Source organism: Erpetoichthys calabaricus, chromosome 13 (genome assembly GCF_900747795.2).
Source record: "Erpetoichthys calabaricus chromosome 13, fErpCal1.3, whole genome shotgun sequence".
NCBI lineage: Eukaryota > Metazoa > Chordata > Cladistia > Polypteriformes > Polypteridae > Erpetoichthys > Erpetoichthys calabaricus.
In genome coordinates, this window is record NC_041406.2 from 64,798,506 (window position 1) to 64,819,835 (window position 21,330).

At 36.5% G+C, this 21,330-nt stretch overlaps 1 protein-coding gene across 2 annotated transcripts in view; it reads left to right on the forward strand.

Annotated features, from left to right (window-relative positions):
- Positions 1 to 15,006: 15,006 nt before the first annotated feature.
- calcr (calcitonin receptor) overlaps positions 15,007 to 21,330 on the forward strand; it is a 180,658-nt gene continuing 174,334 nt past the window's right edge. The window contains exon 1 of one of the 2 annotated variants that reach the window (XM_028817092.2): positions 15,007 to 15,097. In XM_028817092.2, the coding sequence (XP_028672925.1) occupies positions 15,047 to 15,097 (51 nt within the window). In that variant the 5' untranslated portion in view covers positions 15,007 to 15,046. The remainder of the gene's footprint in view (positions 15,098 to 21,330) is intronic. The other variant, XM_051936106.1, reaches the window with a different exon arrangement.

Genomic DNA, 21,330 nt, shown 5'->3' on the forward strand with positions numbered 1-21,330 from the left:
AGCATACTGATACAAAAAACAATATTAAATTAAAGAATAATAAAAATGCAGGTATAACAGACAATAACTCTGAATAATGTTAACGTTTACCCCCCCGGGTGGAATTGAAGTGTCGTATAGTTTGGGGGAGGAACGATCTCCTCAGTCTATCAGTGGAGCAGGACAGTGACAGCAGTCTGTCACTGAAGCTGCTTCTCTGTCTGGAGATGACACTGTTTAGTGGATGCAGTGGATTCTCCATAATTGATAGGAGCCTGCTGAGCGCCCGTTGCTCTGCTATGGATGTCAAACTGTCCAGCTCCATGCCTACAATAGAGCCTGCCTTCCTCACCAGTTTGTCCAGGCGTGAGGCATCCTTCTTCTTAATGCTGCCTCCCCCGCACACCACCGCAGAGAAGAGTGCGCTCGCCACAACCATCTGATAGAACATCTGCAGCATCTTATTTAAGATGTTGAAGGACGCCAGTCTTCTAAGGAAGTATAACCGGCTCTGTCCTCTCTTGCACAGAGAATCAGTATTGGCAGTCCAGTCCAATTTATCATCCAGCTGCACTCCCAGGTATTTATAGGTCTGCACCCTCTGCACACAGTCTCCTCTGATAATCACGGGGTCCAGGAGGGGCCTGGGTCTCCTAAAATCCACCACCAGTTCCTTGGTTTTGCTGGTGTTCAGGTGTAAGTGGTTTGAGTCACACCATTTAACAAAGTCCTTAATGAGGTTCCTATACTCCTTCTCCTACCCCCTCCTGATGCAGCCCAAGATAGCAGTGTCGTCAGTGAACTTTTGTATGTGGCAGGACTCCGAGTTGTATTGGAAGTCTGATGTATTTAGGCTGAACAGGACCGGAGAAAGTACAGTCCCCTGCGACGCTTCTGTGTTGCGGACCACAATGTCAGACCTGCAGTTCCCGAGACGCACATACTGAGGTCTGTCTGTAAGATAGTCCACAATCCATGCCACCATGTATGAATCTACTCCCATCTCTGTCAGTTTGTCCCTAAGGAGCAGAGGTTGGATGGTGTTGAAGGCGCTAGAGAAGTCCAGAAACATAATTCTTACAGCACTCTGTCCAAGTGGGGGAGGGATCAGTGTAGCATATAGATGATGGCATCCTCTGCTCCCACCTTCTCCTGGTATGCGAACTGCAGAGGGTCAAGGGCATGGCGTACCTGTGGCCTCAGGTGGTGAAGCAGCAGTCACTCCATGGTCTTCATCACATGTGACGTCAGAGCAAGAGGCCTGAAGTCATTCAGCTCACTAGGACGTGATACCTTTGGGACTGGGGTGATACAAGATTTTTTCCAAAGCCTCAGGACTCTCCCCTGTTCCAGGCTCAGATTGAAGATGCGCTGTATAGGACTCCCCAGCTCCAGCGCACAGGCCTTTAGCAGTCGTGGCGATACTCCATCTGGACCTGCTGCTTTGCTGGCATGAAGTTTCCTCCGCTCTCTGCTCACCTGAGCTGCTGTAATTGTGGGTGGGGATGTCTCTCCTATGCTGGTATCAGCAGAAGGATGGGTGGAGGGGGCAGTACTCAGAGGTGAGAGTGGGTTAGGATGGTCAAACCTGTTAAAGAAGTTGTTCATTTGGTTTGCTCTCTTCACGTCTCTCTCAATGGTGGCACTCTGCTTCAAGCTGCAGCCAGTGATGATCTTCATCCCATCCCACACTTCCTTCATGCTGTTATTCTGCAACTTCTGCTCCAGCTTTCACCTGTACTGCTCCTTTGCTGCTCTGAGCTGGATTCGGAGTTCCTTCTGCACACGCTTGAGCTCATGCTGATCACCGCCTTTAAAAGCCCTTTTCTTCTGGTTCAAAAGGCCCTTGATGTCACTTGTAATCCATGGCTTATTGTTAGCATAGCAGTGTACTGTTCTTACTGGAACTACAATGTCCATACAGAAGTTGATGTAGTCAGTAGTGCAGTCAACAACCTCCTCAATGTTCTCACTATGTAATCCCTGCAGGATATCCCAGTCCGTAGTTCCAAAGCAGTCTCTCAGAGCCTGCTCTGCCTCAGGGTTTAGCTATTAGCTAAACAAACAGACTTGATTGACTGAATGATCTCCTCTCATTTGTCAAATTTCTGATGTTCTAACATTGTATAATCATATGGGGAGCATTAGATGTATATATTGATGCGTCATTATTAATGTTTGTTGGTGGGGGGGGTGAGTGAGTTATAAGATCAGTTTCATTCAGTCCAAAATTTAAATTTTGGGGTAGGCGAGGATGAGCTTCACTTGTAATAAAATGTTATCTCTTTCTACATTTATTACATCTGTATTGTAATAGTTACTAATGTGTTGATTTTGAAATATTTCTTCTTAATAACAAATGATCCCAAAAATGAAAATCTCACTAATAATTGCATGTGAACGTAGCTTGTGTATGTTGAGTGACATGAGCTCCAGAGACATCTTTTTCATGTTCTTTCTTTATTCGTATGACAGAGATTTCCTCCAACACCCCAAAGAACTACAGTATGTTTTCAGTTAATTTGACATTATTGATTAGCCCACAATGAGTTAATATTGGTGTATAGGTCAGTGTGCCCTTCAGTGAACAGGTGCTCCACTTGCACTTTATACTGTAGGGTTAGACTAGAGCTCCCCCAGCAACTCTGATCTAAGCAAATGTTCTACAAAGTGGACAGATATATTTTGCTTGCTCTTCAATTATGTTAAAAGTGTGAATTGACCATTCCAAGTGTTTGCACTTCATGAATTTCAACTTTACTACTGGATTTCCTTATTTAAAGAGTGAAAACAGTTTTAACATGCTCCCGTTGTTGTTGTCTGGCTCATTCCATTGCAACATATAGTGACTCATAGCACCTGTAATCCCAGTTTCAACACAGCAAAGAATTTGCTTGTTGAAAATTAAGCATTGTCGCTCATTACTTTTTACTGCAGGACTCAATGAATTGTTATGCTTGGACAAGAAACCCTCAGAGAACATAACCACCAATCTCCTTTTCATTCTGATTTCACCATCTTCCATGTTCTGGTATTGCATCTCATACTTACTTATTTCCTTTTCTGCATTGATACACTTATCAGTTATCTGGTAAATCTCCACAGTCTAATATTATCTTCTTATGCTATTCACATAAAATATCTCTAGAATGTTTTGGCTCTAATTCTTTCTTCATTTTAAGCAGTTTTCTTGTATGTTCAATCTTCTTCCGAGAAAAAGTGATAATTCGACATGGCTTTTCCTCTTTATGGATAGTAAATGTAAAACTGCATTCTTAATAATAACAGCTTCATTTCTACCACATAATCCAAACACAGTCTGTAAATATTAAAATCATTTTTATAATTTTTCTTCCCAATTATAATTAAGAGTTCTTGTCTACTCATTATAAAATCAAATTGTAACAGATATTTTTTCAAATGTATTTGTGCAAACAGCCTTACTGGTAGCTGATTTTTTCCCTTTTTTCTCAACATAGCCCTATTTTGAGAGAACCCCTTACCTTGTAAAACAATGACTTTTATTACTATTCTCATAGCAGATATTTTACATTTTAATCCACCAAGTAAGCTGTTTTGCTGGCAGCCTTATTTAACAGATTATTTCATTTCCTTTCCTCCTTTTTCTAAAATGGATATTCGTGACTTCTAGAAAGACACTATCTACAATGAGATTCACTAAAAAGAATGTCTCCTGTCATCAATTTGAACTTTTACAAAGACAAGGCCATAATAAGTAGAAATTGGCCTGCTGGACAGATGATGGTAATGGTTATATGCACAGAGGAAAGAAAACCCTTGAATGTCACTAAAATTAAACATAGAGATGAAAATGTCTTACAGTATATGCCTGAACAAAAGTATTCTGTCTCTATAAGAATAAGTGCTTCTTTTCAAGACAAAAATGTAGTTCGTTTGACAACTTTATTGTGTGTTTTTGGTTTATTATAAAACTGAAATGCAGATATCATAGTTGAATTTTAAAAACTGAAAAACACTTCCATGTAACTACTCTTTAGGTTTGAGTTTCTCAACCCTCATCCTGCCCATCTTGTTATGGTTTTTGGAACCAGTTATTTTAAGGTGGTCATGTTAACAGGATGGGTGGGTAAATAAACCGGGAATGTAGCCATCAGGTTCTGCCTTTCTGTCTTTGCAAATAATCTTTAGCATTTTAGAATTTCAGTACTATTTTTTAATTAGAACTAAATTACTTTGAAACTGGACAGCATGTTTGCAAAACTGGTGCTGCTACCTCCCAACTCTAAGAGACTGTATTTGAATCAGTACTTTTCACTGTCTGTTTGTCAATTACCTATTTGGAATTTTCATCAGTCATATATATATATATATATATATATATATATATATATATATATATATATATATATATATATATATATATATATATATATATATATATATATTCGCGAGCAACAGAAAAATTATTGCATCTGAGTTGTTTCATTTAAAATTCATTGTGGTAATGTACAGAACCAAAATTAGAAAAAAGTTGTCTCTGTCCAAATATTTATGGACCTAACTGTGTGTGTATATATATATATATATATATATATATATATATATATATATAAGAACTTTTGAGAAATGTTTAATCAACCTCAAGGAGTTTTATTTAAGTGACATTTCTATGTGCCATTGATATTGCAAATGAAGAACAGAACATATATAAAGATTCGGGGCACCCTTGGACAAATCCTGTATAACTGCAAAGCAAAATAATTAACATGTTTAATAAACAATGTCTTGACAGTGTAATAGAGGGACAAAAGGTAGAAAAAGGGTTGGGGTAGGTACTCCGTATAAATAGCACACATGCTGTCAATACAGCAGAGAGTAATCACTAGGGACTGAGTCCAACCGGAACTGACTATATATTGAAAATAGTTATGCTTTTATAGAGGGTAGACAGGAAGGGGTGTGCTTGTAGGGTCAGAAACTAGAAATGAGCTGGATCTTCTTTGGAGGGTCTCGAGAAAAGGGAAGAGAGAGGGAGAGTTAGTACACATCACCACCTAAAGGCCCAGCGTAGAAATACAGTCACTTAAGCCCTTCGACTGCCTCCCATGCACACGTGTTTGACAACAAGTCATGTTTGTTGCTGGCAAGATGTCAGTGGAGCAAGTGTTGAGGCCTGTAAGGTGGAAGAGATGGGCTCAGGGGCCCAGAATCTGAAGATGATGTCACTTGAGGAGAGGCATTAGGCACCTGTTCCAACCCTTGACTCTGGGTAGAATTACCATTAGTTCAGCCCTGAAGTTGACTCCCAAGTGCATTTGTGTAAGAATATATATAATTATGAATGTTGGTGTTATTGATATATATTTAAATATTGGTGAATGATAGTTCCTACATTTAAACCAGTTAATTGAGCAATTATGTGTTTTTCATATTAACTGGTGTCACAGGAGGCTGGGGGACAGACCCAGCCAGGACGCCTGGAAGGACCGGGAGGTGGCTTATACGTCCCCCGGGCCACAAGGGGGCAACCGCCCTGAATCTTGAGGAGACCACGGGAAAGGAGCAAGGAGGCTCAAGCCCATTGGGGCCCGTGGCCACCGCCAGGGGGTCCCCGAGCCTCATGGAGCCCGGGAAACAGGCTCTTCCACCACACCTGGGAAGGTGGAGGAAGATCCTTCCAGGGACGCCCGGAGTGCTTCCGGATGCAAGAGCAACACTTCTGCCACACCAGGAAGTGCTGCTGGAAGAGTGTCATCAGGCATCTGGAGCACATGTGGGTGGGAGTAAAAAGGGCCGCCTCCCTACAATCAGGGAGCTAGAGTCGGGAGTGGGAGCAGGACGAAGCTCCCGTGAAGACAGGGAGAGAAAGGCCTGTATACAGGGTGGTTAGTGCTGGGAGCACTGTGTGCTGTGTGGGACTGGGTTTGATGAATAAAATGTGTGCTTTTTATAAAGAAGTAGTGTATGTCTGGTGGTGTTCAGAACCGGGTCTCATACTGGGTATAGATATACTGTAAGACGTGAATAGAGCATTACTGTTTTTGTAAGATGTCAGTAAGTGTGTTTAGATTGTACGCTCACTGTACTATCAAATTTGGAGAAAAGTAAAGTGGGAAAGAAGGATTAAAATAAAGAGCTGAGAACTAGTTAGACCAAATAAATTCAAAGGAACTCAGGTCAGCACAATGGAGCAAGGGGGCAATACAGATACATTTTTTAAATGAAATATTGCCCATAAACATCTCATAAGATTTCTTAAGTACCAGCTTTTTGGGCTTACTGTGACATATCCCAAAGATAAATTTATATATACAAAATGGGGGAGCAAGGCACCACAAAGATTGGATTCATTTTCTACACAATGTTGACGCAAAGAGGGTAGGATGAGATATAAAGATGAAGGAAGAATATGAACTGAAGTAATCAAGTTGAAAAGTTTGATTGATTAAGTATCAAGTCAATGCATTGATCGTTAGACCTATATTCGTGCTCTTTTGTTTTCTGTAGTAATTTGGGATGTTCAGATGGAACAGAAATCAGATATGACTGGTGACTGTAATAAATGTGGTAACTAAAAATTTAAGGGTATCTCTGGAATTATAGCATAATTATTTCATGCATAGGGAAGAACTATAATATAATGGTAAAGGTGGTGGCCCAGTAGTGGATGATGTAGAGTCTTAAGGGAGTATATACTCTGGATATAAAGACATTTTACACAATACAAAAGATTTATTGGCAAATGCATAGGGATTTAAAGCATATTTTTTCAGTTTGAATAGTTGTTCGTATTAAAGAAACATGGCTGTGTGCGTATTTATTCAAATCCTTAGGTAAGAAGTACTAAGGTGAAATAGGGAGCTGGGAATTTGAGGATAGGTATAGTAAATATGTAAAAGAAAGTCTGGTGTCTCGAGTTATAACAACAGCTATGGAGTAAAAATGTTACAGTGGAAATATTGACAAAGGGGTGCACAACTAATTTTGTGAATTTTAGTACTCCTTGTTAGACGTTAATGGTTGAACTGTTAGAAAAACTTAAAGGGGCCTACGTGTGTAAAGTCAATGTTATATTGTAGGAAGATTTTGACTGACAAAGTACCTTGCTGCTACTAGAGGCTGGACCAATATTCACTGATTTATGCTTAAAACTAAGATGTGTGAATTTAATTTGGGAAGGAGGTTTTTGTTTGGATATGACTATGGTGTCATCCCTAGCTGGAGTCAATGAATGACATATTAAAGATAATTGTATTGGTAGTGGTGTTTTCAGAGTACAATGTACATTTGCAAAGAATATGTACTGACAGGATTGGTGATGTGGAAGTAAAAGGGTTTTAATAGTGTGGACTGTTCAAAGTTTAATGACATTTGTTATGAATTGTTTACTCACGTATCTTTTCAGGGACTTATTGAAATGATTTATTCTAAGATAATTACATTATTCTCTAAGGCTGCAAGTCAAGCAACTCCATTATAGTCTGGGAAAAACAGAAGGAAATTTATTCCATGGTGGGCTAGAGAATGTATAGAGGCAATTGGTAAAAGGTAACATGCATTTTGATTTTTGATATACAATCTTACTTTGCTGAATTTATTAAATTATCAGAAAAGGACAGTTAAAATGAGAAAGGTAATGAAGAAAGAAAAAATGGCAGCTTGGAGGGGATTTTGGAGTTCACTTGGACAAGAGGCAGGTATGGATATAGTTTGGTGATCGGAGAATGTTGAAAAGATTTCATATGATAAATTGTTTCAAAATAATTCTGACTTTGATTAAGAATGGGAGTGTGGTTGTTTCTGATTTTAAAAATCCAAATGTTTAGGGAACACTTTGCAAAAAGTCATAGCTTGGATATTCTTTGAGATTATTATTGCTGAGAACATCAACAGATGTGAAAACATGTGTTGCATGATTAATTAATTCTACTTAAGCTCAAATTAGTGGTTAACGATGTTTAGAATACACGGTTTCTTATCAAGTTATGACTTCTTATAAATCATTTATCTGACATAGCAAGTTTTATTAGAAAAATATTATGAGATGTGAAGGCAGGGAGATCTGAGGACTGCAAAAGACAATAATACTTTCTGTTGTGAAGCATAGAAAAGGGTAATTACTGTCTCTCTCTTACATGTGTTTTAGTAAAGTGATGGAAAATATGATGTGCACACTATTTCAATTTTAGTTATTATGGAAAAACATAGTAATGTTGTGTATGATGTTTATAAGTTACCAGAAACTGTAATGTGTGATAATGGTAATAAATGCTGTGTGCGATGTGAAAGGGTGTTTTGGAACATAATGAGAAATAAAATAAAATCTGAAGTGAGAGATATTATATAATAATCAAATTGGGTATTTGGGGATATGGTAAAATGTTTAGATAATACAGGTCTGGGTGATAGAATCTGATTCTTTTAATCTCTCTTTACACTCTGGCGCAGTTAGTGGCATTAAGTATAAGTAAGCCATGGAGAAGAAAAAGTTACACTGCTATGGCATTTGATTTTATTTGCCTGCAGTTGCCAGTTCTTTTACAAAATTCTTCATTTTTGGTATTTTCCTTCTTCTGGAAATTTTCTAGTCATTCTAGCTTCTTCTTTCTGGTTTTTTACTTAGCTCTTTTGATTCAGGTCTTATTCTGTCTCCCTGCAACGGTCCAGCGGGTGACACGCTGAACCACACGCCCATCTCCTTATGCCAGCCCTTTGGTGACATAAGGGAGATGATGCACAGCAAGCCACTCACACAGGCATCACCCAGGAGTGCTTGTCTTTGGCCCCTTCCACCATGAGCGCTGGTCACACACTCGTCCCCCATGGCCTCACATCCTGACCACCTCCATCACTCCATGATAACCTCCATCCAATTTTCTTGATCAGATTCCCAATCTCTTTCTCTCTTTCATTTCTAATCTTCCCATTCCCTGCACAGACTCTTTTTTAAGGTGCCTCCAGGCATAGGTGCTACAACTGGCAACTCTGAAGTAAGAATGTACCACTTGACTGATATGCTCACATTTGTATGTGAACGTGCAATCGGTCAAGCATCCCAATCAGCCTAATAGCGGCTCATGCACATTTTCACGTGTCTATGCCCGCCTGTGTGCTCCAATTTATTTATTTAATTTAAACTCACCTAGCTCTGTGGATGACACCCATCACACTCCCGTTTCGTTAGGTCATTAACATTTTATTCAGATCTTTTTGGCATATGTGTTCTTATTTAGGCTGTTTTATTAAGAGATGTTAATTCATGTTTTCAAGGTTATGGGTTTATGTTAATTTATTATCAATTATTGGCTTTATTATTTTTTTCTTTGTGTGTTATCATTTGTTAAACTATTTTACGTATTTAGTCATTTTTTTTCAGGTGCTGTACAGAGTTAGCTGAAGCAATCAGAGGTCTCATTATTACTTTGTTTAGCACAACCTGTTTTGATTTATCATGGGATCTTACATCATTACAAAATACTATAGTCAATAAATCTAAAAAAGACTTTTGGGGTCCTTACTTTCTCAAAGTTTTGACTCTAGCTCCAATGAAATCATGTCCTTAGGCAGTGTTGGTTACTCACGTGATCAGAAGTCAAGTATAATTTTGTCAGGAGGATCATGATGAGTGCGTAGTTTGTTTCAAAGGAAAATGTAAGTGTATTCCTTATGGCAGGCAGTTCAAAAAAAAGATAAGCTATTAAATGAGATAAGCTATTAAATGAGGAAAGGTCTAAATCTTAAAGTAAATCAAATTGTGAAGGACCCAGTGGCTCTACAAACGGTTTTACAACTTTTTAAAGAACTGATGTAAAATCAACTGGTTTAAAGTGATGGAACTGCAATTCCCAAATCTGATGTTGCTTCCTCACACCTGAGCATGAGGCCCTGCCAGACAGGGATGTTCAGGATTTGCATGCCCAGAATCCTTCAGATGGGGATGTTCAAGAGTACCTGACCAATGCTCTGCCAGACAGGGATGTTCAGGGATTTGCATGCCCAGAATCCTTCAGATGGGGGTGTTCAAGAGTACCTGACCAATGCTCTGCCAGACAGGGATGTTCAGGGATTTGCATGCCCAGAATCCTTCAGATGGGGGTGTTCAAGAGTACCTGACCTATGCTCTGCCAGACAGGGGCTTTCTAGATATTCAGCCATGCCCTGCTTCAATGAAGGTTTACTTTTGTCTCATTCTGGAGTGTATGTCTCTAACATTTGCTCAGAACCGCACTTGAAGTTTAGAAATAGTGTTGCATTTACATCCTGAATATAAGGCTGTATTTACATTTTTTAGAGGCTTGCAGAAAGAGAACAGTGTGACTCCAAAATCTATGTGTTGAAAATTTCACTGTGAGCTGTTTCATGAGCTAAAGACTGTAGCATTTACATCAGACAATGCTAAAGTCAGATCTGTTTGTACACTAAAATAAATATAATAAAAAAATCCTAAAACTACATGACATGCTTACAGTAGACTTGTAAATAATTCACTCTTGAGATACACAAGAAATTCTAATAGCCTAAAACTCCTATTCTGGTAAAATCAATTGCTAAGACGAATTGCCTTTCCTAAAACATTTCTCGGAGAAAAGATTACTATAGAAATTTAAAGAATACCAGGCGTCTTACAGACATGGTGATACAAAGGAATATATTCTCAAAGTAGTACAGTTGAGTTGATAGAGACATTACTTTTAAAAAAAATCATCTTACAGAACTGTAATTTGCAGACAATAAATTATTGCCTTTGGAGTTTCTAGTGAAAACCATGATTTTATTCTTACAGTTTGTTTCTTGGGGATAAAGGAAAAAACAAGACATTTCCTTAATCCTTCATTTTCACTTGAAGTCCAGTCTTCAACTGAAATATGAAATGGCTCTCTAACTTACACCCTGATTTGTTATATTTTGTTACATAGTTTCCTGTATGAAGATAATGAATAATCAGTAATTAATATGTCATTATAAATTGTCCTATAAATAGCATTATAAACATACAGTATATACAGAAAATTTATGATAAGTTAAGTTGCACATAACATGGAGATGTTCAAGTATGCATGATCAAAATAGTAAGCTAAAGGTTAGAGAAAACATTCTTTTATGCAAAAGATAAGACAAAACTTGCTAGAGTATTCGAAAGAAACAGGATAGAAAAGTAACAAGGCAAACTTGGATTTGCCCTTTTGTAACAAAAGAAAGTATATAGTGGCAAAATGTGACAACTTTCATTACATCCATTTTGTCATCAATAACTGAAAAAACTAAGGAAATCACAACACACTGGTTAAAAGTTTCATAGTTATGGTCCAACCCACACCATCTTTACCATCCCTTCAGCTTGCTTTCTTCATCTACAGACAGAAAACCAGTGGACCACACCATGTTGACCAAGCATGGACAGTGTGCAATTAGAAAAAGTCTAGCACGCTCAACACAGTAGATAAAAAAAATCCTAGGTAGACTTTTCTACCATTATATTGGCTAACATAGCAAATTCATTGGTTAAAAAAGACAGCAGTTTGTTGAGATACATTTAGCAGGATATTAAGCAATGAATATTGTCCCTTGAAGGGGTATTGTCAGAATGACCACTCCACCCCAAGATAAGAACAGACCATTAAACAGAAACACAAATTCTGTTCATTTAATGCTGAGATTTCAAGGTTGCTTACTTTCTTGTATATATATTGTTGGCTACATAAAACACATATATAACATGTGCAAAATCTTCTGCTGAACTGTCTCCATTTGATTTCCTAGGTACTTCAAAAAGAACAAAATTTAATGTATCAGCTATCCACTGCATTTTAAAAACAGTCTGCCATACCATGAAACAAACTTACTTTGAACAATCCAGAGGTTAGTAACTCCTCTCTTTAATTTTGCCACTGCTGATGCAATGCCTTGTAATATTTAAATGTAAAAACTGAGCACTTTATTCCAAATATGAACTCATCTTTATCATCACCAATTTAACAGCCATCTTCAGGTGTTACCCTCACAAACATATTACACACTTTTTTGTACTTCACACAGTCCACTATTTAGTGCAGAATCGTTTTACTCTTTGGCACACTGTAGGCAGGTTTAAATTTGTTTCTTGTTTTATTTTCTAAACAGATGCATATTTTTGCTTCCTATGTATAAAATACTTATATACATACTAGGCATATATACATACACAAACTTTTCACTATATCTATTGAGAGTTTGCTAACACCTGAATATCTGCTGACTGCTGTCTATCTGCTAATTAATGTAATTTACTACCATTTGCAAATGTAAGCAAGCTCTTAGTAACATTTTCAAATATACTACATCATTTACGTGTATTAAAAATAACAAGATCCTGAACATTCTTGTGGGGCCCAATTTTGACATCTCATCAATTTGAGAAAGTTACTTTGGAAACAAATTTGTTAGCTCTGTTGCATTTACTGGCCTGTTCTTTTTAAAACATTCCATATGCTTTTCACGCACCTTCTGCTGCAGAAGGGTAGTCATAATCAGCATAGGGTTTTTTGGTGTATTTTTCTAATGTCATTTTGTGTTATATTTTAACTATAAAGTATTTGTACTAGTGTACACACACTGAGTTTATCAATGGAATCCTTCTGGCCCCCCTTTCTTTTAATTTAATCTTTAGCCTTCAGTGTCACACTGTGCCTGCATATACTATAGCTATCAGGGGTCAAGTGGCCACTTTTTCTTTATGAAGACATGCTTGTTAGCTTTCAGTTCCTAAGAAATTCCCTGGTATATAATGATTTCTGAGAAATAATGTACATGCTAAGCACTTGCTCCAATTCTTTTTAATATAGTAACAGCTTACTCTCCATAATCTGCTAATTGTTAATTATTTTCTTAGTTTACCCACTCATTCCCAGTATATAATTGGCTTTCTCTCAAGTGAAAACATCAGAAAAAATCTGAATTAATTTAATTTGTGATTTCTTCCTCTGTAGATTGTATTTCACCCTTGCATTTTCATATCTTTCATCCTTCTTGACTGTCCTCTTACTGAAAAAATGCTCACATAAATTTAATGGTTGGTTTTTATTATTAGCAACATTCTTCTCTTCCTTATCATAGAAGGTCTCCTTTTAGATTTTCTCTATAACATTTTTAATGCAAGAATGATTTTTGAATGATTTATATATAGCAGTGTTATTTTCTGACCTTGTTATGACATGTCGAATTTTTAATTTAACCATATCATGTACAGTACTTATGTGCTGTTAACATAGATATTAGTCAAGCAGGCTTATCTGGAGACTCATCTATTGCAAATATCTACTAATTATCCCATTTTCTCTAATTTATGGTACAGAAATTGTCCTGTATTGTGTGAAATATGCTTTTACATTTTCTCTGTCAGTCTTAAACCAACTCTCCTGTTTATTTCCTGAAAGCTTTCTTGTACCTGTTTGAAATGCATCATTCTGAATTAAGCTTTAAAAAGTTTGTTTTTTAGCAAACTATCTGTCACCGCATTCTAGTCTGGTACAATAAACTCTATTCTAAATTCTGTATAATTTGGAGTCTCAAACAAAGCAAAATGGGGGTGAGGTCTCCTAAAATACTCCACAAAAGGCTTTACTGGTCAGGCCAGGCTTCCTTTGCCTGCCCGGCCTCAACCCACTGGGGCTTAATCCCAGATCCACTGGCTCAATTCAGGCCTAAAAAGGACTGAATCCTTCAAAAGAAACTTAAAAGTGCAAGAAGTATATCAAAAAGCCCCACAAATTAGATGTTAACTGTTCACCTCATCTTGTGAATGAAAAGGCATTTATAACAGGAAGATTTCTTAATAATATTAAATAATATTCAAAATAATATTAATAATTTATTAAGAAAACCAATTACAACCTGCCTGAAGAAGGGGCCTGAGTTGCCTCTAAAGCTTGCATGTTGTAATCTGTTCAGTTAGCTAATAAAAAGTGTCATTGTGCTCCACAGAGCACAAGAGGCAAAAAACGACAGTCCTGAATAAACTCGGTTCCAATCAAATATCCTGAAACAATATCCCAGAACTGGCAAAAAACAAACAACTAGCAATTTTCACATAAATAAACACCGTTGCATAAAAAGTTCTCTTGCTTTAGCTTACTGAGCGCTGGCCTTAAATAGCCAGAGTGAGGGCTCAGCGGGAGTGATATCAGGGTGGCCCAGGAACATACTGACATTTAAAGACCCAGTACATAATTAACAAAATAATAAAAATAACATACAAATAAGACACATAATACTTCCTAATCTGCGGTGGGCTAGCACCCTGCCCCGGGGTTTGTTTCCTGCCTTGCGCCCTGTGTTGGCTGGGATTGGCTCCAGCAGGTCCCCGTGACCCTGTAGTTAGGATATAGCAGGTTGGATAATGGATGGGAGGATGGATACTTCCTAATTAAAAAAGACATCCATAAAACACAAAAATATACATATATACTCAACAGATTCCTGAAATGACTAACAGACTTTAAAAGTGGGTGGATATATGAAATTTAAATAGCACCTAAAAATAAAAGTTACAATGGAGCTGCTTCAGTCATGAACTAACACCAGGAACCAGATGGTGACAGGCAAAGGTCTTGTTCCCATTTATCTGGAATGTTTCAAGAATCCACCCTAAAATTTAATGGTTGGTTAGTTTCTGTTCTGTCAGAAATCTGGGCTAATGTTTGAACACCTCAGCAATGGCAGGGTTGTTACTCAAAATAGTAAGGATAACTATCAAAAACCCTAGCTCCAATTAAAACTAATTACTTAAGAGGTCAACTTATTGAGCTCTTGAAACATAAAAGAAACTCAAAACAAAAAAAAATACATGCTTTGAAGCTTAAAATATATTCATTCAAAATTACAATAAAAATACCACCTATTCAAAGACAGACAATCCTTAACACAAAACCACAAATTGGTGTGTTTCAAGTATGGTAAAAAGTATGATAAATCTAGTAAAAAATGTATACAATGCTAACAGTGCAATTTCTGAAAACATAAGCTTTAGATTCTTACACATTTTTAATTAAAATGTGTTCTGTTTTGTGCAGATCCTGTAAAAAGAAGCCTGGTTGTTATTCAGTGAGGGATGGAATCATACACAGAGTTCTGGCTTTTAATGTTCTTAATACTTGCCTTGGTAAGTAACTAAATCAAAAAAACTACTAATGGGATTATGTAATACTAACTTTTGTTGTTATAGCAGTTGGGGTAAATAACCCAAATACACTCTTAAAAATAAAAATGCCAAAGTGGTCCTTCAAAGCGATGCCATAGAGGAATCATTTTTGGCACCCAAAAGAATCACCTACATGAAGATTCCAGAAACAAACTCCATAAATATCTATGAAGAAATGATAATAGATTTGTGAAATAACAATCAAAGGATTCTTGCAGCATACAATTACATTGGGTAAATTCAAGTTTTCTAGCCTACGACACATTAAGATTTGTTTTATCCACATATTAGAAACACTTTTAAATGCACAGAATCCTTCCCAGCAAAAACTGTTTTTTTTATTCTTTTGTCATGATAGGCTCTATGAGGAACAACACAACTCACAACAGTGCCATTTAAGACCAATTATTTTTAAGAGTGTAATACAACATTGTTACCATAAGAAAAATGATTTAATGAAGACTGGTTATGTTTATCTTAACAAAAATACCTGGTGATTGGTTCATGCTGAGTTTGCTTGTTTAGCTCTTTTAGTGTGAACTCTCTTTGGTACTCTGGTTTTCATCTCACATTTGTCAAAGCTAACTGACAAATCTAAACTGGCCCCAGTATGACAGTGAAAGTGGCTATGTGTGCATGACTGAGCCCTGCTCTGGACTGACACTTTCTGCAGGTCTGTTTCATGCCAGACACCCAGTGCTTCTGGGGTAGGCACTGGATCATCGTAATCTTCAGTTTAGCTGGGTATGAGAAGGCTGTGCTATGCAGTGTGTTATATTTAGTGTTTAATTCAAGATGCTGGAACTAATTTAATGAATCAGTTCATTTTAATATAGTAATATTTAATACTGTTAAACACATTTATAACTGGATCCACACAGTGGCATAGCTACAGTTCATGACACTCTGGGCAGGGCAGTGCTTCAATTTGCCACCCTTCAACATATCTGAATATGTTAACCTATTTAAATTAAAATGACGTATAGAGAGAAATTAAGATAGACAGATTTATTCATATATAGAGAAACAGCAATAAATATTCACATATAATTATTTATAAGCATCAATTAGACAAGAATATAGTATAGACTCACTGATAAGCCGTGTTCTAATTATTAGTTTAATATAATTACGCTGCGAAAACCAGAAACAGTGTAGTGTACAAGTGATAGGTGGGGATAATTTCTGCTCAGAGCAAGAACGCATTCAGATTGATAACGAAAAGAAATTATAAATTAGTTGTTTATCTTCCTAGAAATTATTATTGGTGTAATGTTTATGTTGATTTTTGTTATTGCCTCATGCATTTCAACTGTTGTGTCTGATGCCGTCACAGAAGGACAGTCTGAAAAATTATTTTTGAAGCATTTGTGGATAAAAATCAGAGAATTTTACTTTTTTTATTCATGAGTGATATTTTTCCAAACCCTGCTGCTTACACACAAATTGTACAGAGCCTTTTGGCCAATAATACTACCCCCAAAAATCTGCCGCCCGGGGTGGACCGCCCCCTCCACCTGCCCCTAGCTACGCCACTGGATCCAGAGTATGTGTTTTCTTAGTCTGTCTGCATAATATTTTTCAAATATACAAATGGAATAAACAGAAGTGCAATATAAAATTTAGCACTGCTTTGTTTAGATGGCATAGGTACAGTGTAGTTTTCTATACTCTTTTTCCCAAGCACATATGTGTGACAAAATAGTGTTAACCGTGTTCACAGGGCCCTCATTTAAATGACATGTATTGACATACACAGCCTGATTTGTTAACCAGAAACGTTACACAGCTGACAATAATTATCTCATTAACTATGTTATATTCACTATTAACACATTTTTTACATCTATTAATATACACTAAAGAATTAAAAGAAACATTTTTCTATAAGACTTTCCTTTTGAAATTCATTGTGAAAAATAAGTAATAATGTAAAAAATCTTTTTTCATGGGACTGTAGCATTGACAGGTCTACAATACTAGATGTGTGGGCTTTACTTGTCTCATAAGGTTCACTAGCAATATAAAAGAATTATTATAAAGAACTTTACATAGGAATTGAATGAGTCATTTAAAATTCAGCATTTTTGACAATACTAAGGTACATTAGTTATACATTTATATGTTTGACGTCTCGTAAAACCCCTACCAGGTGATAAAAATGTACTAAGTAATGTAAATCTACAAGCAATCCATCAGTTTGTAGTCTTAACCCCTGTTGTAAAAGGGAAATAAGAAAGTGCATAGTTAACAATGCAGCTGTTAAAGTAATGTATTTAGACATACATTAACAGTTTATCTTAAAAACTATAGAAAAAATGGTAAGTAAATGAAAAGATTAAAAGAAGCTATCATTTTATATACAAGGTACCAAAATATTTTTAAAACTCAGTAGGGATTAAAAATTAAAAAAAAAAGTTTACAAAACACCGGCATGCCACTAACTACCTAGGCATATGCATCAACAGCAAGATACAAAACCAAAAAGCATGATACGTTAAAAATCCTAAACAAAAACAGAAATAACAAAGTAATTTTATTCGAGCCTGCAAAGGCTTGACACACTCACCTCCATCAATGACACCTGACAGCTCCTATTGAATTTCAAGTAACCTCCACACTACCATAACAAATAAAAATGTAGCAAAGTGTAAAAATACTTAAAAATGTAATACTTACATAAATCAGGAAAACTGACAATCTTGGGATTTCTGGACTTCCTTAATGCAATGGTAGCAGTGACTACCAAATAACATTATGACACCAAAAACTAGCCCCCAAAAAAAGAGACATGGAAAACATAAAGATATAAATTACATAAAATATACATAAAATATGAAAATGCTTAAAATCAATCATGTAATTCTGGCATGGTAAAAACTAACACAGATGGAACTCCATAAAAAAGTGATACTGCAGAAAAAGTGCGTGCTGAAAAATCATATTAGATGTTGGTTTCAGTTCTTTCAATAAAAATTTGTGAAGCTGAAATTATCCATCTATTTTATGAACCATGAATTTATTATGGATTTTTCAGATTTTAGCATTAAACACAAATACCGACCAGATAATTCATTATATGTGGCTCTTCAACATGCTTCCCACCCCAAACCATTTATAGGTCTGAGGCAAAGTAAATCCTTGATACGCAGTTGGTTCAGAATGCTGCTGCTAGTTTTTTGGTTGGGGAAAAAAAGTTTGCCTCTGTATGTCCAAATTTAGCCCCCTTACACTGGCTGTCTGTTAGTTTTAGAATTGATTTTAAAATTTTACTGCTGGTTTTTAAATCACTACATGGGTATACTTCTGTCTGTTTATCTGAATTGGGTGCTCTATACCAGCCTTCCAGAGAGCTTAGATCTACCGGTCTTGTGGTCCCTCATACTAAGAGTAAAACTAAAGGGGACAGGGCTTTTACAGCTGCTGTACCTCGTCTGTGGAATTTTTACCCAATTACATTGAGGAGTCACCTTCAACTGAACTGTTTAAAACTAGACTAAAGACGCATTTCTATTCTCTAGCTTTCCGTGACCTTCAGTGATACTGATGGTTCCCTCCTCTTAGTCATTTGTTTGTTTCCAATTTACTGCTGGTTGTATTGTGTTCTGTTGTGTTTTATTCTGTTTATTTTATTTATATTTATTTTATGTTTTAATGTAAAGCACTTGGCTACAACATTACTAATGTTGTTTTAAATGTGCATTTTAAATAAATTGACATTAATTTTGGCTACGTGAATATAGTCACTTTTCATAAGTATTCCTGTAGACAGAAAAATGCAGTAATTAATGGAAAATCAATCATCCTTATTTCAGTCAGATACAAACTCCTATAATAAGTGACACTTCCAGTGAAAATTTAGGGGATACCTACTGAAAGGTACAGGATTTGTTTACAATTACTAAGACTGAATGTACTGTACATTCACATTTACTACTGTCTTTACAATAAACAAACATAACACTATATATGTGGCCCTGCTACTACAAATGCGGAATCATAATCATAATTCGTGTGGGTTAAGTGGAAACTTTACAGGTATTACAACAAGTACTAAACCCCAAAAACAAAAACAAACAAATAATAAAACAAGGATGCCCAAGTAAAGGAAGAAGAGATGTCTATTTTAACAAAAATACACAAGGAGTAGATATTTTGTAATGAGTGTTAACAACAAAAAATTAAATAAAACTAAAGCCTCTCTGGGCCTTCCTGAACAATAGTGTCTCCATCTCTCTCCCTCCATGCAGAACACTAACTGACACTAATTCTACCTTCCTGTCCTTCTACTACTTTGGGCACTACTGTTTGAGGAAGGGGAGCCCTTGCCAACTACTCCTTCCTGAATAAAAATTTGCCAGTGCGGTAACTAGAAGGGAACTTTAAAAGACAAGTAGAGTATTTTTCAAGTTGAATCATAGTGCATATTAATTTTCCATGGAAAACTATTCTCTTAAATTAAGTATTTTTGTTCACTTAAAAAAACACCATGCCTGTATTTGTAGTTTAAGTTTTTCTTGTAGCGTGGGGCACAGAACTGCACACAGTACTCCAGATAGATAGATAGATAGATAGATAGATAGATAGATAGATAGATAGATAGATAGATAGATAGATAGATAGGTACTTTATTAATCCCAAGGGGAAATTCACAGTTACAGTCTCACTAGTGTGTTATATAGTCTAAGCATAAGGCCCCTCAATTTTGAATAAACCGTATGATTTAACCTAACATTTTATTTGCCTTAATAATTAATTCAGCACCTTACTTAGAAGATGAAAATGTTCTTTCAACATAAACATCTAAATCCTTTTCAGAGGCTGACAGGATGGGAAATCTGAAGACGGAACTGAACTTTCCTTTTTCTTTCTTTTATTGTGCTTGTTTGCCATTGCGAAAGACAGTTTGAAGTCTACTATGATCCTGTTTTTGACCTGTTCTTTAGATTTTTGCTCTTGTGTATCATTTTCACTTTTTGGCCTGTGCTTTTTCATGTTGTGCTTGTTGTGAGTTGACAAAAAAATACCCAAAGGAGTGTAGGCCTAAAATTGACCACAAAAGACAGACCAGTACTCCATCAGATCACCAGCAGGACTCATTTGATGCAGCCTGGTCCTAAACTTAAATAACAGGCTTCCTGCCTGCACATGCCCAAAAATGTGTATACAGTAATTCTTTTATACATATTTATTATATATACAGGGTGAGTCAAAATTATGTTAACATTTCAATAGCGTTGCAGTAGAACCTAAACAAAAGTTCAACTGTCAGGAGGCAACAAACCTAAAAATGACCATGGATTCAGATTCTCTGTACTTCAAAACCTCATAATAGATATATACCAGTTTTAAATAATTGCTAGAACAAGTATGAAAATGTGTAAATCTTGGAGATTATAACATTTATACAGTGTCTGTATTAGTTAATGTATATATTAATGCAGCATTGTAATATAAAAACAGCATTGAAACCAGGCTTGAGACCCTGTCTGAAACACGACAGTACCCTTAGACCACTGTCTGTTACTTGACCCCACTGATGAAATTAAATAATTTTTGTTATTCCCTCATGCTTGTTGTGACTTCTTACAGAACATTCACATGGATTGGAAATCACTTTGAGGCTCACGTTGCCTGCGGAATGTGACATCTTGAAGTGGGTTCCTCCCAACAGAAGCCAGTGTTGGAGGATTCTACAGATAGAGTGACTGCCTCTGAAGACATAAGTCAAGTAGCACCCTTCTGACATTAGCTAAAAGAGCAACTAAAATTCTTTTCATGGCCAATCCATGGACAAAGCAAGTAAAACGTTTTAACGGAGTATGTCTGTGCTGAGGGAAACTCCTAATTCTTAAATGAGAACATGTTAGGTGCAAAGCCAGGCAAGCAATTTGAAAACCCCTGTTTACTCAAAATATGAAACACTCAAACAAATTTTCTGCTCTTGTTGCCAAAACCAAGAAATGTAAAAATTCCATGTCAACTATTTTATTGGTTCTTAGCACACCTGAGCAAATAATGTGCTTAGAATTCTATACACACATCTGCATGTGTTTCCTTGCATGCTTGACTCACTCAGGCCCCATGTACCCCTTTGAGTGTAAGCTCTAAGAAGCAACACTCTCAGAACTTCTCCTCTAACACTAATGCATGTTTTACTCCTTTCATAAATTATTTGTTCATTTCCAAAGTAG